Source organism: Phyllostomus hastatus, unplaced genomic scaffold (assembly GCF_019186645.2).
Source record: "Phyllostomus hastatus isolate PE091 unplaced genomic scaffold, TTU_PhHast_1.1 phas_contig_150, whole genome shotgun sequence".
Taxonomy (NCBI): domain Eukaryota; kingdom Metazoa; phylum Chordata; class Mammalia; order Chiroptera; family Phyllostomidae; genus Phyllostomus; species Phyllostomus hastatus.
This window is the reverse complement of record NW_025333611.1, coordinates 31,140,183-31,160,124: the sequence shown is the minus strand read 5'-3', so window position 1 is coordinate 31,160,124 and position 19,942 is coordinate 31,140,183. Positions and strand designations below refer to the sequence as shown.

The 19,942-nt window shown below is 37.9% G+C and overlaps 1 protein-coding gene across 2 annotated transcripts in view; it reads left to right on the top strand.

Moving 5' to 3' along the window:
• The window catches only part of SMAD5 (SMAD family member 5), a 57,635-nt gene that overhangs the window by 19,348 nt on the left and 18,345 nt on the right, over positions 1–19,942 (top strand). For both annotated transcript variants that reach the window (XM_045820628.1, XM_045820619.1), the window contains exons 2-5: positions 7,576–7,743; positions 8,502–9,074; positions 14,825–15,076; positions 16,580–16,699. In XM_045820628.1, the coding sequence (XP_045676584.1) occupies positions 8,672–9,074; positions 14,825–15,076; positions 16,580–16,699 (775 nt within the window). In that variant the 5' untranslated portion in view covers positions 7,576–7,743; positions 8,502–8,671. The remainder of the gene's footprint in view (positions 1–7,575; positions 7,744–8,501; positions 9,075–14,824; positions 15,077–16,579; positions 16,700–19,942) is intronic.

Sequence of the window (19,942 nt, the reverse complement as noted above, 5' to 3'; positions counted from 1 at the left end):
ACTGCAGGAGTGCCATCCATCCAGGCCGTGGTGCCTCACTTCCACAGGTCTCGGAGGCAAAGAGAGCCCCAGAGCTGATGCCGATGCTGCCTGCTGTGCCCTGAGTAGTAAAGTTCTTCATCCTGACTCAGGAGTCTCTCCTGTCCTTTGTCAGTGTCTGTGAAACACTAACTTGCTTGCTTGTAGAGTAGTAGAATAAAATTAAATTCCAGACCCTACATTGTTTGCCTACATTGTTTAATAAACTGTGAAATCTTACAGTTTTTGCAAATTTGCAGTTTCACTCTTGGTTTATGATGAGGGAGATGGTAGTGAATGGGAACTAATTTTATTACAGGTGATCAATTCACTAGGAATTTTTTTAAAGTTTTTTTTTTATATTGAAGTGTATCTTAAAGTATGTACATCTTATGTGTATAATTCAGTGAACTTTTATGTATGTGTACATCTGTGTTGTCACCCAAATCAAGATACAGGAAATTTCTGGCTCTCCAGAAGAGTCTGTCTTGTCCCATCCTAGTAACATTCTTGCCTCTGCTGACATAGGTTAGTGTTTCCTCTTTTTGAATGTCATACAGATGGAATTATATAATGTTTAATCTTTTGTGTCTGACTTCAGTATTATATCTGTGAAATTCATCGTGTGTTTTAGGAATGGCATTGCTTGGTTATAGAAATCTATGTTTAGCATTAGTAGTTACTGTCAAACAGTTTTCCAAAGTGCTTGGGCTGATTTATATTCTTACTAGCATATATAAGAGTTTCATTTGTTCTGTATTGTCATGAACACTTACTCTTTTATTTTCTTTTTAGAGTCTAGTTATTTTGGTAGGTATGGAGTGATATTTTACTGTTATTCTTTTTAAAAATCTCTGTTGATAACTCATGATGTCAAGCCCAGTTTATCTTCTCTTGTGCCTGATCGAGTCTGTGGCTTATTCACGAGTGAATTTTTGTGATGAATTCTGTTCCCTTTTTTAACTCTGGAAGGTGAGACTTAGATAATGAGTACTTGGATTACTTTGCAGGTACCACTTACGACATAGTTTGGAAAGTTCTAACACATTTTTAGGAAGAATTCCATTAAACGTGTTTAAAAGTTTTAACCATTCTGTATTTAAAGAGTTGAGTGTAAGATTTGTCCCTACTCTTTTCCTATTCCTAAGTTTAAGAAAACACAAACTGAGCCTTTTGAAATCTGACACTCCTTATTCATTCTGAAGCCAATCTCTTGAAGTCTAACTAATAACATCGACATTCACCAAAGTCATCGGCCTTTTCTTTGTTCACATTCTTTTAAAACTCTCCCTTGTGCTTAATCTTCTACAATGCCATTGTATCTAGTTTTAAGATCTTCAGTTTAGTGATACATTATCAGTAACTCTTTTGTGCTTTTTCCTACTAGTGAATGTTCCCTAATATCACATGTTTACTTGCTGCTCTTTTTATTCCGTTGAAAACCTACACTTTCCTACTGTTTCAGCTCTTACTGTAAAATCTTAGATCTGTTTTTCATCTTTTCTTTGCTAAATCTATTATCTCCAGTCATGCTCCCTTTTCAGTAGAGTTAACCATCTATCTGCCCACTAAGCCACTTTTTTAGTGTCCTTAATTGTATTAATGGAATTGTAATTATCTTAGTCTCCTGGGTTTAAAATTTGAAGTTATCTTTAAAGATTTATCTATCTATCTATTTATTTTTAAATTTATTTTAGAGAGGGGAAGGTGGGGGAGAAAACCATCAATGTATGGTTGCCTCTTGCATGTTCCCTATTGAGGACCTGGCCCACAACCCAGGCATGTGCCCTAGACTGGGAATCAAACTGGCAACCCTTTGTGTATTCACAGGCCAACACTCAATCCACTAAGCCATACCAGATAGGGCTGAAGTTACCTTTAATTGCAAGGTACATTTGATAGAAAAATCAATGATAATTCATTCAATGACGTCTGTTTGAAAAAAGTCCAGCCATTGTTAATATAACAAGAATAGTTGGCATAACATCATTGTAACCTGGCAGCCAAGGGGAGTGGACTGGAATGGGCATGTGTGAATAATGACAACTTCACTGTACTAGTCAGCGGAGGCAGTAGATAATGAATGAGTATGTGTACTGTGTGGCCTACACATTCAAAATGACTGAGTGAGTAGAGCTAGGAATCTGTATCAAATTTTGCATTAAGCTTGAACATTCCTCCACGGAAACTATTTGGGTGGTTCAGAAGGCTGCAGCTGTGGGCAAGTGGTGATTGGCAGCTTCATGTATCACATCTCATGCAGAGTTTTTTTGGCAAAACATCAAATCATTCAGGTGACTAGCCCCGCTACTGCCCAGATTTGGCACCCTGTGACTTTTGGCTTTTCCCAAAACTAAAATCACCTTTGTAAGGGAAGAGATTTCAGACCATTGATGAGATTCAGGAAAATATGACGGAGCAGTTGATGGCAGTTGGGAGAACTGTGTGAGGTCCCATGGTGTCTACTTTGAAGGGGACTGAGGTGTCATTGTTCTATGTACAATATTCTTGTATCTCCTATCTTCAGTAAATGTCTGTATTTTTCATGTTACATGGTTGGATACCTTCTGGACAGACCTTTTATGCTCCCTTAGTATGTGGCATGGGACATGGCATAGTGCCAGGTGCTGAAGACTTCTGCCTGGGAGCATTTTGTTCTCTATTTGGGAAGTTAAGATATTAATTATAATAAATATAGTAAATGGCCATAGAATCTTTAGGGTGGGTTAGTAGGGGATTCTTCACAAAAGGGGATGGTTTTGAGCTTATCATTAAGGATGACTGAGATCTCTCTTGGAGAAAACAGATGGGCAGAGGTGCAGGGTTTGGGCTGGACCAGAAAGTGTATGTGGTGGTACAGTGATGGGTATGTTAGGTTGGAACTAGATCCAGGTAGTCTTTGAAGTCTTGAGCTTCTTCCTTTAAATACTAATGATCATGATTCATATTTGAGTAGCACTTTCCAGTTTATAAAGTGTCTATTATGTGCCTGTGTGTTTTTTTCATGTATACACATACACGCCCTTTTATTACTCTAACATTTCAGTGGCTTAGGAACCATTACATGTGCTTTGAAGACAAGTTCATAAGCTTAGAAAGAGGGAAACCTGGTAGGGTCATATACCTAGTAAAGAACAGCATCCGATCTTCCATTTTCATAACACTACTTTTAAAAATTAAAAATCATAATTTTTTGAGTTATAAAACATTTAAACATGCAGAAAAGTAGAGAAAATAACATCTTATGATTTGCCATGGTTTCTTCAAATCTAGTTTGAAAAGAAACACTGGTAAATCTTTTCCATGCTTTCTTCATTTTTCTTTTTTCATTTTTCTAACCAGAAGCAACCTGGTTAGTGTTCAGTGTCCTGAGGTCAGTGTGTATCATTCCAGGTTTCCTTTTATTCTGTTCCTGTAGCTGTGTTTATCCATGAGTAACTTTTTTTGTTTGTTTTAAATTTTATACAGTTCTTTTAAAGGCATGTGTATTTTTGCAAATTATTTTTTTTCTCATTTAATAAATAGTTCTAGGTACAGAATATAAGGAGGATGAGGCTTCCTACCTATTAACATTTCGGGGGGAAGACATAATAAATAAAATCGATAATGTAATATCAGGTTAGGATAAATGCCATGAAAGAAAATTAAGGAGAATCAAAGGATAGATAGCAATGTGGGAGTGAGAGATATTTTAAATAAAGTGTTCAGGGAAGTCCTTTTTTAGGAGGTGACATTTGTGCAGCTGAATTTATTAAGAGCGTAAGTCATGTTACGATGTGGGAAAAGAAAATGCCAGAGGAAGGAACATCAAGTGCAAAGGCCTTGAGACAGAAATGACCTTGGAGCACTTGAGAAATGGAAAAGTCAAGCATGGTTAAGTGCAAAGTTAGGGAGAGAATGGTTAGAAATGAGTTTGAAGAAGCCAAAGGCTAGATCAGATAGGTCCTAGAAAGTAACATTAGGGAATTTGGATATTGAGTGTAATGGGAAGTTACTGGATGATTTTGGAGCAGAGGAATAATATGGTTTGATGTACTTTTACACTGTAATTCTATGAGTAATATGGAAGCTCTTTCTATACTGATATGGAAAGATCTTGAAGATACATTGTTTATACATTTTTCTATACCTGGCTGTTTTTCTTTTTAGTATACTGCTAATTATGTAAAAAAATATATATGTATCTGTGTGTGTGTGTGTATTTGTATTTGTGTAAAGGTTTTCTGGAAGGACATAAAAGAAATAAAAGATTGCTTGTCAGAAGGGGAACTAAAATGGAAGGGAAACTGACTGCTGTACACTTTCTAATAAATCAAGAAAATAATTTTAAGTGTACACACCTTAGCTGTCCAGTGACCTGAATTTTCACAAACTGAACTCTCCTACTTAATCACCCAGAGCCAGAAGCAGAGCTTTACCAGGATGGCAGAAACCCTCAGGTTCCCTTCTTGGCAGTACCCCCACCCTTCCCTTCAGAGGGTAATCACCTTCCTGGCTTCTGCTCACATGCATTGGTTTCTCCTGCTTTTTTACCAGTGCTCTTAACTCTGTTCTATTCAGCATAATTTATTTTAGATTTCAGTTTATATTTCAGCATTGTGCAAGTGACACATCAATTATTGATTACCTTTGTTAAAGGGTTAAAACAATGCAGAAGTATATAAAACACATCACACAGGTCCCCTCTCTATCCCTCCTCCCCATTCCATGACTCTCCCCAGAGGTAACTGCACTGAATAGCTTAGCCTTCTAGTCTTTGTTTTGTCCTAGGGAGTGCTCTATTCAGGTCTGTTCATATATTTTTTTGTTTATATCCTTTTGTCTTTGAAGTTTCCCTGCTTGTCACATACAGCCAAACCATGCCTTTAGTTTCTGACCCAGATGGCGTGTATCCTATGTCCTTGATGTAGCTGCAACTGAGGTCAGCCCTTTTTAAAAGTATTTTTTTGGCATATAACACTTTATTATCTGATATTTGTTACTAAAAATGTGCTTTCATTCTCTTGTTATGTATCTTCAGTTTAATGTAGCCAGCTTTACATACCTGGCAAAAATTTTCCTATGTAGGGTTGGGCATAGTTATTCATACATAAGGAGTATATCTCCATTTCCCTGCACCCTTCTCCCCATGGTTCTAACATGCAGTCTAGAGAGCCACTAGTAGTTGGTCAGTACCAGGAACAGTGCCCTGCATCTCCTAGGCTCTCAGTAAGTATATGCTGAATGAGTGAATCAACACTGAAGATGAAACCTATTTGGTGTGATTTTTTTTCTTTTTTATTATCATTAGGTTATATATTTATTTATATATATTTAATATATTTTATTGATTATGCTATTACAGTTGTCCCATTTCCACCCTTCACTCCCCTCCACCCTGCACATACCCTCCCACCCACATCCCTCCTTTAGTTCATGTCCATGTGTCGTAAGTTCTTTAGCTTCTACATTTCCCATACTATTCTTGCCCTCCTCCTATCTGTTTTCTTCCTACCATCTATGCTACTTATTTTCTATACCTTTTCCCCCTCTCTCCTCCTCCCACTCCCCCGGTTGCTATCCCTCCTTGTGATTTCCATTTTTGTGGTTCTGTTCCTGTTCTAGTTGTTTGCTTAGATTGTTTTTGTTTTAGGTGTGGTTGTTAATAACTGTGAGTTTGCTGTCTTTTCACTGTTCATATTTTTTATCTTCTTTTTCTTAAATAAGTCCCTTTAACATTTCATATAATAAGGGCTTGGTGATGATGAACTCCTTTAACTTGACCTTAATCTGAGAAGCACTTTATCTGCCCTTCCATTCTAAATGAAACCTTTGCTGGATAGAACAATCTTGGATATAGGTCCTTACCCTTCATGACTTGGAATACTTCTTTCCAGCCCCTTCTTGCCTGTAAGGTCTCTTTTGAGAAATCAGCTGATAGTCTTATGGGAACTCCTTTGTGGGTCACTGTCTCCTTTTCTCTTGATGCTTTTAAGATTCTCTCCTTATCTTTCATCTTGGCTAATGTAATTATGACGTGCCTTGGTATGTTCCTCCTTGGGTCCAACTTCTTTGGGACTCTGAGCTTCCTGGACTTCCTGGAAGTCTATTTCTTTTGCCACATTGGGGAAGTTCTCCTTTATTATTTGGTCAAATGAGTTTTCTACTTGTGCTCTTCCTCTTCTCCTTCTGGTACCCCTATAATTCAGATGTTGGAACGTTTAAAGATGTCCTGGAGGTTCCTAAGCCTCTCCTCATTTTTTTAAATTCTTGTTTCTTCCTTCTTTTCTGATTGTATGTTTTTTTCTTCCTTCTGGTGCACTCCATTGATTTGAGACCCAGTTTTCTTTCCATCACTATTGGTTCCCTGTGCATTTTTCTTCACTTCACTTGGTGTAGTCTTCATTTGTTCATCTAATTTGCGACCAAAATCAACCAATTCTGTGAGCATCCTGATCACCAGTGCTTTGAACTGTGCATCTGATAGGTTGGCTATCTCTGGGTTGCTTAAAAGTATTGGCTCTGGAACTTTGATTTGTTCTTTCTTTTGAGCCATTTGGGGGGGTGGGTCTTGCCGTGCCTGTTACGTATGAGGGGAGGAGCCTTAGGTGTTCACCAGGGCAGGGCAACCCACCTCACTGGGTTGTGACGCTGTATGTGGGGGCGGGGTCAGGGAGGGAGCAATGGCACTTGCTCCACTCTCTGTCGGATTTCAGTCCCCTCTGCCACTTCCCACAAGCAAATTGGGCCCTTCTGGTGCTGGTTCCCGTTTGGGTGGGCTTGTGCATGTTCTAGGACTCTGTGGGTCTCTCCAACAAACTCTCCTGTGAGGCTGGGAGAGTCTCCTGGCACCTCAATCTCCACAAGTGTTCTCAATCAGTGCTTTTAGGCTTTATTTCCTGGCGCTGGGACCCTGGGTTGTGTGATCTGTCTTACTGCCTGTTTTCACCTGGTTTATCTGCATGAATGTGTGACTGTGGACAGCCTGCTGCCTTGTGTGCCTCACTGGATCTGCTCATTGCCTGCCCACATCCATGCCAGGGGTCTGCCACTGGAGTCTGCTAATCAACACTTGCACCCTGAGGCCTGGGTCTGCCAGCCACCGCTTTTTCCTGCTGCAACCCCTCTCTGCCGGCCACCGACTGCACTCTTCTTACTGGTCTGGATGAATAGTTGTCGGGACTTCTGTACAGTTCAATTTTCTGTCTGCTCTGGTTGTTTTGTTTCTAAATTTTTGTTGTCCTTAATTTTGGTTGTGGGAGGAGGCACAGTGTGTCCACCTATTCCTCCATCTTGGCCTGAAGTCTGGTGTGATTTTTTTTTTAAAGCACCATCATGGCTGTTCATAATATGTAGCACATAGTGATGAATAATTATTTGTTGAATTTAACTCAGTTTTATTTTAGTTCACGTTTACCTGGGTTTTAACTGAGCACACACGTTCTTTTCTGGGAAGATGCCCCCCCATTACAGAATAGTCCTGATGGTAGAGTTTGTCACGGGCGGAGCTGCCGCAGTACTTGGCCATTTTAGGCACGAGAAAGGAACATCTCTTACTACTGACATCTTTTTTCCCAGGTACTGCTCCTGCTGCTCACTGGCTGCTCATTGTCTGTAGCCCGAGGTGCAGTCACCACAGGGGACTGTGCTCACTCTCATCAGTGGAGCCCTGCTGCACATCCCCTCCTCTTGTCATCAGCTGCTTGGGCTTCTTCATGGTGCAGAGTCGTCATCTGCCTGGAGCAGGTTTGTCAACTGAATGTGTTTAAAATATCCCAGAAGGCAATAGGAGTTGACAGATTATAAACTGTCCTTTTTGGGGGTTAAACTTTCAAAATCTATTCACCATTCTTAGTTTTAAAAATAGAAATACTTTTCATTTTTCCGGCAGTTATGTGTATTATGATTTTTTCGAGGGTTTGGTACATTTTATCTTATGACAAGCTTTAATAAAATTTGCATTAATAATATGACTTGAATAGGACCGTGGCTTTTGTCCAAACCTTATAAGTTTGTGAAACATTTTAAGGAGAACAATGACCTTACAGAAGAGCTAGATTTCTTTTAATACACTTGTTCAGATCAGGCCGTATAATGCTCAAAATTGATATAGCATGTAACATGGGTTTCACTGAAGAAAAGTGCTCGGAATCAAACCTTAGAAGGCCATCTGGGGGCTTACTGGTCTGACCAAATGAATTAAAAAGTTTAGAGGCTGTTTTTTGTTCGTTTTAAAATAATACATAGAAAGTAGAGCAACCTGTTTTTGGTTTTGGTTATTATTTGGCATTGCCTGTGACTTATTTGCTCATATTAAGAAGATGGAATTGAGTGATCACATGATGTTCGAGAAAAATTTTTTTCTAGACTTTGGCGTTTTTTTTTAGTTTATAATACTTTTCTCTCTTATTTAAAAATAAAATACTTTTTAACTATATTGATTTTAATGTATGTTAATTGCATTCTTTTAAATTAGGGCTCTTATCCTTTTCCCCCTCTTTCAGGACCTGAACCAATCTAAAGAAGCGTATGGCACTTACGAAGATAAATGTCACTCTTGCCTTTTAAATTGGAACTTCTGCTTAGGACCTTTATGTGACTTTACATCTGTGATCTCTTCTTTCAGTAGCCACGGACTTTGAGTTGCAGGAAGGTCTCTGAAGATTTATATCAAATGACGTCAATGGCCAGCTTGTTTTCTTTTACTAGTCCAGCAGTAAAGCGATTGTTGGGCTGGAAGCAAGGTGATGAAGAGGAGAAATGGGCAGAAAAGGCAGTCGATGCTTTGGTGAAAAAGTTGAAAAAGAAGAAGGGTGCCATGGAGGAGCTGGAGAAAGCCTTGAGTAGTCCAGGACAGCCGAGCAAATGTGTCACTATTCCCAGGTCTTTAGATGGACGCCTGCAGGTGTCTCACCGAAAAGGCTTACCCCATGTTATATATTGTCGTGTTTGGCGCTGGCCTGATTTGCAGAGTCATCATGAGCTAAAACCATTGGATATTTGTGAATTTCCTTTTGGATCTAAGCAAAAAGAAGTTTGTATCAACCCATACCACTATAAGAGAGTGGAGAGTCCAGGTAGGTTTTACTCCCTTGGGAAGAATTTAGAAAACTTATCTTTTCCTGATTTGCATTTAACTGGATTTAGTAATTAAAAGGTTACATTGTTGTGTTTTCCTTCCTAAACATTTTAATCTTGGAAGGAATACTGGATTTTGAATTCAGCTTTTTATATATAGATGATACAGTTTTCATTGCTTCTAGACTCTTTGTGACAGCATATAAGCATGTCATAATGCTGCCCATCCTAAAGTAAAAGTTGAAGGATTCCTGTCTTGCCCTCATTTATACCTTCTTACACCCAATCTTCTTCTCTGTTTCCTCTAGTTCTTTTAGAGAAGTCTCCACTTTTATTATCTTCACATTACTTTCCTTCCATTCTTTGTTGACACCCCTCCAGTTAGTCTTTGCTGCCATTTGTGCATCACTAATGATCCAGGAGAGAGGGGGCATTCTCCATCCTCTTGTTTGCCCTCCCAGCATCATTTGATACAGTTGTTCTCCTCCCCCGGCCTCAAGGCTTTTCCGTATTGGCTTCTGAAACCTTGCAGTTTCCTGGTTCTCCTGCCTTCCTGGCTGTTGTTGCTTAGGCTCTTCGCTGGTTTATTTTTCCTGTTTTCATAGGACTCAGTCCCTGGACAGTTTCTCCATCTGTATCTATCTTCTATGTGCTCTCATGCTGTCTCATGCCTAACATGAGACATATATTATCTGTAGGCTCAGGCTAACATTTAGAACCACAGTCAACTTTTCTTTTGAGATGTAGACTTTTGTGTCCAGTTGCCTACTCGATACTTCCACTTGAGTGTGCCCAATAAACATACCATATTTAATGTCAAAGTAGGACTTCTGATTCTTTCCCACCAAGCCATTTTTTTCCTCTAGTTTTCCTTATTGAAGTAAATGGCACCAATATTTATGTAATTGCTACCTAGAAGTCATCTTCTATTTCTCTCCCTTAACGCCTGTGTTTGGGCTGCAAGCAGACGCCGTTTGCTGTGCCTTTAGAACATATCTCGGTAATGTCAGCGCTCGCCACCCGGAACACCGCTGCTTCGGTGCAGCATGTCGTCGTGGTCCACCTCCAGTCGTCTTCTTATTGGTCTCTCTGCCACTTTTCCTCCCTCTCCAGCCCGTTCTGTTTTCTACATAGCAGCCAGAGTGACATTTAAAAGTATATATTGAATCATGTCAGTTCTTGCCCAAAATACTTTAAAGGCTCTCAATCACAATTAGAACAGATTTCTACAAGACCCTACATGACCTACCAGACTTCCTCTGTTCTTTGGACTTGCCATACTCCTGTACCTAGGTTTTTTTCTTGCTGTTCTCTCTGCTTGAGTACTATTCTTCCAGATCTTTCCACAGCACATTTTCTTACTCCATTCAGTCTTTGCTCAAATACCCCCATCATTACTTGATGTCATGTTAGATATTTGTTTATTGGCTGAAGTGAGTAGGACCTTCTTCAGTCTCATTCTGTGCTGCATCCCCAGTGCTAGAATAGTAGTATTACCTGGCACTTCATAGATGATGCTCTGTAAATAATATCTTGTTATGAATGAACTGTATATGGTGAGATACTGGTTGGGTGCATTAGTTATCTATTGCTCCATAACAAAAAATGGCTTAACACACATTTATTATCTCACAGTTTCTGTGGGTCAGGAGTCCAGGCTGAGCCGAACTGGGTCCTTTGTAATGCTGTAGTCAGAGTGTTGTTGGTCAGGGCTTGGGTCTCCTGAGCTCAGCTGGGAAAGGATCTGCTTGCCAGCTCAGGTGATTGTTCAGAGGATTCGGTTCCTTGCCACCTGTTGGATTCCTGCTGGTTGTCACATGGAGGCTGCCTTTATTTGTTTGCCACGTGACCTCTTCATAGGTAGCTCACATACTTGTCAGTGTACTTCTTCAAAGCCAGCAAGAAAAATAGGGTCTTCTTGCTGGAAGGGTATTACATTCTTATGGAATGTTACCACATGCACCCTGTCACTTTTGCCATATTCTGTTGGTTAGAAGCAAGTCACAGGTAATACACTCAAAGAGGATTTTGCAAGAATGGTACACAGAGGTGGGAACACGGCGGTCACCTTGCAGTCTATGTGCCACACTGGGTTTCACGTGGGGATAACATAAGCCCAGGATGGTAACAAGGCTGTGAAACAGACATTGGATGTGGATACTGGCAGAATGAATAGCAGTGAGGTGCTGCCAGGGGAAGTTCAGTTTAAGGGCTTTAGAGCTGCCAACTGGTATTTGAGGTGAGTACAGATCTCCTTACTGAATCCAAGGAGATCTGTAGCCTTTAGGAATTGATGAAGAAAGGAAGATGTGAGGAGTTAATAGAGAAGTATAGTCTGAAAAATCCCCTAGCTTGATATATCCAGGAGGCTGGTCTAGGAATTTAGTGTATTATAATAGCCACTGTGTGATCAACAATCTCCCAATAGAAATGTCGTATTTTTTTAAATAATCCATTTTCTCAGCCATGATTCACTCTATAGAAAAAACTTAGGGCATAGCCCTGGTATGCTTAAGCAAGTGAAGCATTTATTATATAAGATGGATCACTTTATGGTTCCAGTATTAATAAAGTGGAGGTAGTAGTAACTGTAATAGTAATGAATATTTATTGAGCATTGTGGACCAGGCACTTTTTTAATATTATGAGGTTATTTCTTCATAGGGTTAGAAAATAGTACTAACATTGTAAAACCTAGTAAGTTTACAGCCTTGGCTGGTGTAGCTTAGTGGATTGAGCATGGGCCTGTGAACCAAAGCATCGCTGGTTCAATTTCCAGTCAGGGCACATGCCTGAGTTATGGGACAGGTCCCCAGTGGGGGGTGCTGGAGAGGCAACCACACACTGAGGTTTCTCTCCATCTCTTTCTCCCTCCCTTCCCCTTTCTCTAAAAATAAATAAGTAAAATCTTTAAACAACAAAATTAAAACCTAGTAGGTTTACAGATAAGGAAAACCAAGGGAAGTAACTGATACAAGATCACATTGCTAATATATAGTAGAGTGAGAAAGTACTACGAAGATGGAAGGTAGTTGAAAAAGAGAAACAGAGGGCCAACCAAGGTGGCCCAGTGTTTAATCTAATAGGCAAAGTTGTCTGGGGATTAAGACGGTTCTGGAACCAGACTTTCTGGGTTTGAATCCTAATTTTATCAGTATATGAAGGTGACTATGGGCAAGTTATATAACCATTCTGTGGCTTAGTTTCCTCATCTGTAAAACAGGAATAATAATATCTACCCTCTGGTTTTATTATGAGGATTAGATGAGTTAACGTATGAAAAGTGCTTAGATTCAAACATTAACTGGTTCAGAATGAGCTTCAAGTTAAATATCATTCTAATAAAATAATAATCCTGGAAATAGAGCATGGGGAAAATGGCAGCGAAAAGTTATTAAAGAAATACTACTAGGATAAGTTCCAGAACTGAAAATTGAAAAGGCCCAGTGACTGAATAACCAGATGAAGGGATAAAAAAATACCCAAATGTGAAAATTTAGTATATCATGGATTAAAAAAATATTCGGAAAGCTCCTAGAGAGAAAATACAAAACATGTAGAAAGGATTGAGATGGGAATATTGTATTTCCAATGGAACTTTGGATTCTAAAAGAAAATAAAGTATTGCCCCCTAAATTCAGAGACAAAAAGTTATGTATTCTGGAATCTGTCTGCAGACCAACAAAAGGCAAGGTATATTGTATGTGCAAGGACTCAAAATTTATCTTCCTTATACCCCACTTCTTAGGAAGATAATTGAAGGAGATCAGGCTTAGGAAATGAGATCGAGCAGGAGAAAGGAGAAGGGAAGCGAAGTCCAAGGACTTCAGATTTGTAGGAGACTTCAGTAGCAGCCAGTCTAGATTTTAGCAGAAGGATGGAGGATCCAGGGGAAACATGAGTTTTGAGTGTGTTTGTGGTATCTAGAAGATAATGTTCATAGGAATTTGACAGGTCTGTTGGACTTCTAGAAAAGGAACAAGGCAATAATTAACTGTAGTAAAAGCACTGTTCAGGAAAAAATATAATCATGGTACATACTTAGCTCAAAAGGAATAATCTTAATATACAATATTAACACTAGATATTAATTTAACCAAAAAATTTTAATGTAACTTTATTGTGGGGGAGGGGGAGGGGATAGAATGATATAAGATAGCCACTTCATTTACTGTCATAGCAAGTCTACAAATAATATCATAAACTCAATAATAGTAATATAAACATTATTTAGTGGTACATAAAGTATTAGAAAAAATGGTTAAGAGTTTATATTTTTTGTCTCTGGAAGCAGTATGGATGAGGCTTGGAAGTTGCTGTTTTTGTTATAATCTCATATATCTTTTTAAACTACCCATGTATTTTTAGGGGTTAAAAATAAAATATTTAATAAAAAATATGTATAGATATACAAGTAAGGGAGAAGTCAGTGATTTTTAGCTCTGTCTTAAAAAAAAAGTAAAGAAATCCTTACTAGATTGAATTCCTAAGGAGTTATTTTACTAAGTCTTTCAGATTGCTGCTAGCTAAACACGGACACTCTTGCTGTCCAGCGCCCTCCCTGTTCTCCGGTGGCAGCTGTCCCTCGTTCTTCAAGGAGGGCAGCCGTTGGTAATACACAGTAGAATAAAAGCATTGTAAACAGATGGTAACCACATAATTACAACACTAGTTCAGTAGAATAAAAACAGACAAAAACCAATACAAGTTAAAGAGCCTCTCGATTCCTCAGGTTCATCCTGCTTCTGGGAGGGGAGTGTGACCTAGTTAACTGAAAAACCTTGATTTTGTTGACGCTAACAGTGTCAGAGCCAAAGAGATTTTCAGAAACGAAATAACATTGACAAATATAAGAAAGTTGTAAAACGTGATTGGGTCCAGTGAGAGTTTAAAGAAATAGGTCTTTTTCTGTTTTCTATGGGGAAAGGTAATCAAATACTTGTGTGTGATTTAGCTCTTGGGTCTTTAAAGAAAGTGAATGTTTGGCTTTATTCAAAAAGTTTATCTTTTAAAAAATACATCTCTTAAAATGTTTGGGCTTTGTTGTATATATTTTCATTATGGTCCTGGTTAGAAAACTGACTTTGAATAAAAGATTCTACATGGGAAAACTTTTGAGTGGGGAAAACTTTACTGAAGAACATAAAATGTGAGATCTCTCAAACTGAGAAACATGAAATGTTCAAAGTTGGAAACACGGAGGCTTTCAAGACATCTGTATAGCTGACCTTAACTTTAGTCTCTCCCTCTTGTTTCCTGGTTCAGTGGCTAGACCAGCTGTTTATTCTTTCTGACCTCCCTCCTGGAGTCTCCCCACTTCCTCCTTGATTCTCCCCACCATTGGCACTCCCCTGTGAAATCTTCCTGGTTCTTTGAGGTCCGCCCAGATACTGTCTTTTCCACAACCTTTTGTGTGGTCATTGCCAGTTAGAAGTACTCACCTTTGTTGAACTCGCATTGCATTAAATTTTCTGTATTACTGTTGTTTTAAAATATGCCTTATCTCTTACAGAACCAGGAGTGGTATCTTCTCTGGGTTTTCTCTCACTTTATAAATGCTAAATGCTTAGAGAATTTTAGGTTCGTTATTATACAAATAGATTCAAGGTTCTACAAAGCAGGCCTTCCTAAAAGTGAATTAATAGGGAGGGTTATGGTCTTACCTGAATCTTCTCTATGTACCTTTAATATGCATGGAATATTTGCTTTAGTCATTGCTGACAGATGACTTCTGATTTTTGTCTTTCAGTCTTACCTCCAGTATTAGTGCCTCGTCACAATGAATTCAATCCGCAACACAGCCTTCTGGTTCAGTTTAGAAACCTGAGCCACAATGAACCGCACATGCCACAAAACGCAACTTTTCCTGATTCTTTCCACCAGCCCAACAACACTCCTTTCCCCTTATCTCCGAATAGCCCCTATCCTCCTTCGCCTGCCAGCAGCACCTACCCCAACTCCCCAGCAAGCTCTGGACCAGGAAGTCCGTTTCAGCTGCCAGGTAAGACTTCATTTTATTGATACGAAGTGTGACTCCCTGAGAATCAGCAGTTGTTATACTGCTGGCCCTTTAGGTGAACTGTTATATGCCAAGAGCTAACTACTTTTGATTCTGTGTTCTTTGGTCACTGTTTGATTTACAGGAGAGTTTGGGATTTCATTTTGGCAGATACCATCTGTTTAAATATTTTTATATAATTTATAATACTAAATGCCATTTATTGATTAACTTTTATATAACTGATACTGTGATGAAAAACATTGCATTAAATTTAATCTTCAGAACAGCACGTGAGGTAGATATTATTCCTGTTCCCAGGTGGAAAAATAAATTGATCCTGACTCTAAGAGTTTAGGTACCTTGCCTAAAGTCACACAGCTAATAAATAGGGGCCCAACTTTCTTTGACTTTAAACTCTCTGCTTTTTTAGCTTTACTACATTGCTTGTCAAATCATTTTAGACTTTGGAAGGTTAAAATGAATTCCAGTTTTCTTTAATGAAAAAACTGATGAACTGATTTACCTGGAGAAAGACAAGTAGATTATAATTTATCAAGTTTTTAATTTTCATTAATGTAGTGTACCAACACATCCTATGTCACTGTCAAATACTTGAATGCCTGTTGCAGGCAGAGTCATTATATTCTTTGTGGCTTCTCTGCTGCAAAATATCAATTGATGCAGAGGGCTGTTTTTTAAAGAGGAATTAAGTACCAACTGTTTAACTTGCTTTTGGGTGTTTGTTCAAAAGCTAGTTTTTATACTTTGTCCTAGATTCAGTTCTGATTATAATTCTGTCTCTAAATGTATCTTGTACAAACCTTGGGGTAAAAGAAAAAGTATATTCAGTATTTATAGTTACTGAGACAAAGAAGTATAGCTGTAGATTGTGCAAAGAATTTCAGCCATGAGTGTTGGAACTCAAGAGACTTTTTGGTTAACATTCAGTTTCCTGAGAGAATTATCTAGCCATTTTAGGTTGTTGCAAAAAAAATCAGACAAATTAGTCAAACTGCTGCTCTTAGTGTTGATGGCAGTTTTTGAAAGAACATACCTTTATTTTCCAGTTTTAAATAACAATGTACAATATGTGATGAGTTTGGTCATTTAAAAGTGTCTCTGTAGATACATAAGCATATGAGGATAATCGTGTCCTGCAGAGTCATTTCCAGTATTCTCAGTTTTTCCGAGTTGGTGATTCTAGGCAAATAAAGGGAAAATTCTTGACTTTGAATTCTGCTTTAGTGAGTTTCATCACTGCTCTTACTGGATTGTCCAAATATATGTGGGCTTACAGGAGATTTTCAGTAGCAAGTGGTTGTGCTGTCTTTTTTCCTTTTCTCTTGCCCTAAGATAGCATCCTGCTTTTTTGTGTGTCCATGATACTCAGTAATGAGCCCTGCTGGTAATCTTAAGAATTTTTAAATTCTTTTACAGTAACTTCAGGCAGGATGGAGACTTGAGTCTTTTGAGTCTTTAACTTGTCTGATTTTCTTCTCTCAGCTGATACTCCACCTCCTGCCTATATGCCACCAGATGATCAGATGGGTCAAGATGGTTCCCAGCCCATGGACACAAGCAATAATATGATTCCTCAGATTATGCCCAGTATATCCAGCAGAGGTAAGAGAAATACTCACCATATTAATTTTTTTGTTCTTGCTCCTTTCTTTGCTTGGCTCTTTAAAAACAGCTTTATTGAGGTATAATTTATAGCTATAACATTTATCCATTTTAAGTGTATGATTTATTGATTTTTATAAATGTACAAAGTTTTACACCATCACCATAATGGAGTTTTAGAATATTTCCATAATCCTTTAAAAATATCTCTTGTGACTATTTTGTAGTCTGTCCTCATCCCAAACCCATCTTCAGAGACCCTCAACTCTGTTTTCTGTATCTATAGATTTGCCTTTTCGAACATTTCATATAAATAGAATCACAAATCGTATACTCTTCTGCATCTGGCTTTTTTCACTTGGTGTCATGTTTTCATGGTTCATCCCTGTTGTTGCATGTATCAGTAGTTCCTTTTTATTGTTGAATAAGTATTCCATTGTACGGATGTACCGCATTTTGTTTATCCATTCATCAGTTGATGGACATTTTAATTGTTTCCACTTTTGGGTTAGTATAAACAGTGGTGTTAATGAACATTTGCATACAAATCTTTATGTGGACACTGTTTTTCTTGGGTAGATAACCTAAGAGTGGAATTTCTGAGTCATATGATAGGTATTATAATAACTATTTAAGAAAAACAACCAAATTTCTCCAAAGTGGCAGTACCTTTTTCCATTCTTACTCCTAACACTTGTTATTTTCTTTTTTTTGTTGTTGTTATCATTATAGCCATTCTACTGTGCATAAAGTGCTATATTATTGTGGGTTTAACGTGCATTTCCCTAGTGAATAAAGATGATGAACATATTTATGTACTTATTAGCCATTCATGTATCTTCTTTGGTGAAATGTTTATTCAAATTTTCTGCCCATTTTTAAATTGCATTGTCTGTCTTATTGAGTTGTACTTGTTTTTTATATATTCTGGATAGAAGTCCTTTATCAGATACATGATTTGCAAATATTTTCTCAATCTATGAATTGTCTTTTCATTTTCTTAATAGTATCTTATGAAGCACAAAAGTTTTTAATTTTGATGAAGTCTAGTTTAGTGATTATTCTCTTTTTCTTTTGCATCTGAGAAATTTTTGTCTATCCCAAGGTCATGAAAATTTTCTTAATGCATTTTCTTCTAGAAGTTCTATCTATAGCTTTAGCTCTTAAATTTAGGTGTATGATTCCTATTGAGCTCAGCTTTTCGCGTGGTGAGGTCTGAATTCATCTTCGTGCACGTGACTGTCCAGTTGGTCCTAGCACTCAGTGTTCGTTGAAAACAGTATTGTTTCTCCATTGAGTTGCTTTGGCATCTTTTTCAGAAACCAGTTAACTATATGAGTTAGTATTTATTTCAGGACTCTCAATTTTATTCATTGATCTGTGTATCTGTACCTCATGGTCTTGATTATTAAAGCTGTATTGAGTTTTGAAAACAAGAAGCATGAGTTCTCCAGCTTCGTTGTTTTCTTTTAATCATCACCCAAGGATATGTTTATTATTTTTTGGTTTTAAATTTTTACCTATTTATGTATTTTTAAAGATTTTATTTATTTATTTTTCAAGAGGGGGGAGGGAGGGGGAAAGAGAGGTAGAGAAACATCAATGTGCAAGAGATACATCGATCAGTTGCCTCTCGCACACCCCCAACCGAGGACCTAGCCCACAACCTAGGCATGTGCCCTGAGTGGAAATTGAACCAGCAAACCTTTTGGTTTGCAGGCTAGCACCCAATCCACTAAGCAACACCAGCCAGAGCTGTTTGTTGTTTAGAGAGAGGGAGAAAGAAACGTCAGTTTGTTGTTTCCTGTGTGTGCCCTAACTGGGGATCAAACCCATAACTTAGGTATATGCCCTGACTGGGAATTGAACCTACAGCCTTTTGGCATATGAGATGATGCTCCAACCCACTGAACCACCTGGCCAGGGCCAACTTTTGTTAGTTTTTAACATTATTTGGCTATTCTATGTTCTTTGCATTTCCATATCACTTTAGTATCAGTTTCTCAATTTCACTCCTCCAAAAAACCCTCTTTGAATTTTGATAGAGTTCACATTGAATCTCTAAATAAATTTAGGGTGATATACCATCATTTCCCAGTTCATGAATGTGGAATCTCTCTCTATTCATTTGTATCTTCTCAGTTTTCAGTATAAAAGCCTTTTATGTTTGCTTCTCTTTTTAAATTTATTCCTATGTGATTGGAATTTGTTTAATTTCATGTTTGGATTATTCTTGATTAGTATATAGGAATACACTTGATTTTTATTTATTAATCTTGTGATTTGCAAGCTTGCTGAATGCAATGATTAGTTCTAGTAGTAGGTTTTTTATGTGTGATATGTGGATTCCTTGGAGTCATCTAAGTACAGGAGCATATTGTTTATGAATAAAAAGCAGTACTTTTTCCTGTCTAACCTGGATGCCTTTTTCTCTCTCTCATTATTTTTAAAGGGTGCATATGAAAACAGCCATACTCATACTTAATGATAAAAGACTAAATTGCTTTCCCCTAGAATTAGAAATAGCACAAGAATGCCTATCTACTCCTATTTCTATTCATCACTGTTCTGGAGGGTCTAGCCAGTAAATTACTAGTTCTCTCTTATTTCTAGTTCTCTCTTATTTCTAGTTTGTTGAGAAGTTTTATCATGAATGAACTCTAAATTTTATTCATTGAGCTGTTGACTTTTGTCAAAAGGCTTTTCTACATCTATATGGAGTTTTCTGTTCTTTTTTTCTAGTAATAGGTTTATTACATGAGCCGGTTTTCTGATGTTAAACCAGCCCTGTATTCCAGGGATAAATTCCAATGTGGTCAAGGTGTATAGGCCTTTTTCATGTATTGCCATGTTACGTTTACTGACGTTTGGGTGAATGTTTCTGTTTGTGCATTCATATGTGATACTAGTCTGCAGTTTCTAGTGATGCCTCTGTTTGCCATTGGGGTCAGGGAAATAATGGCTTATGGGAGGTGGTGGGAATTGTTCCTTCTAGTTTTAGTAGAGTTTGTAAATTATAAGTATTACTTCTTTAAATAGTTGATAGAATTTACCAGTGAAGTCATTTGTGCTTGGACTTTTCCTTGTGGGAAGATTTTAAAAACTGATTCAGTTTTTTTAGTTGTTACATGGGTCTGTTCAGGGTCATTGTTTTTTTCTTGAGTCCGTTTTGGTAATTTCTGTCTTTCTAGAAGTTTGTTTACTTCATCCACATCATCTAATTTGTTAGCACAAAGTTTTAAT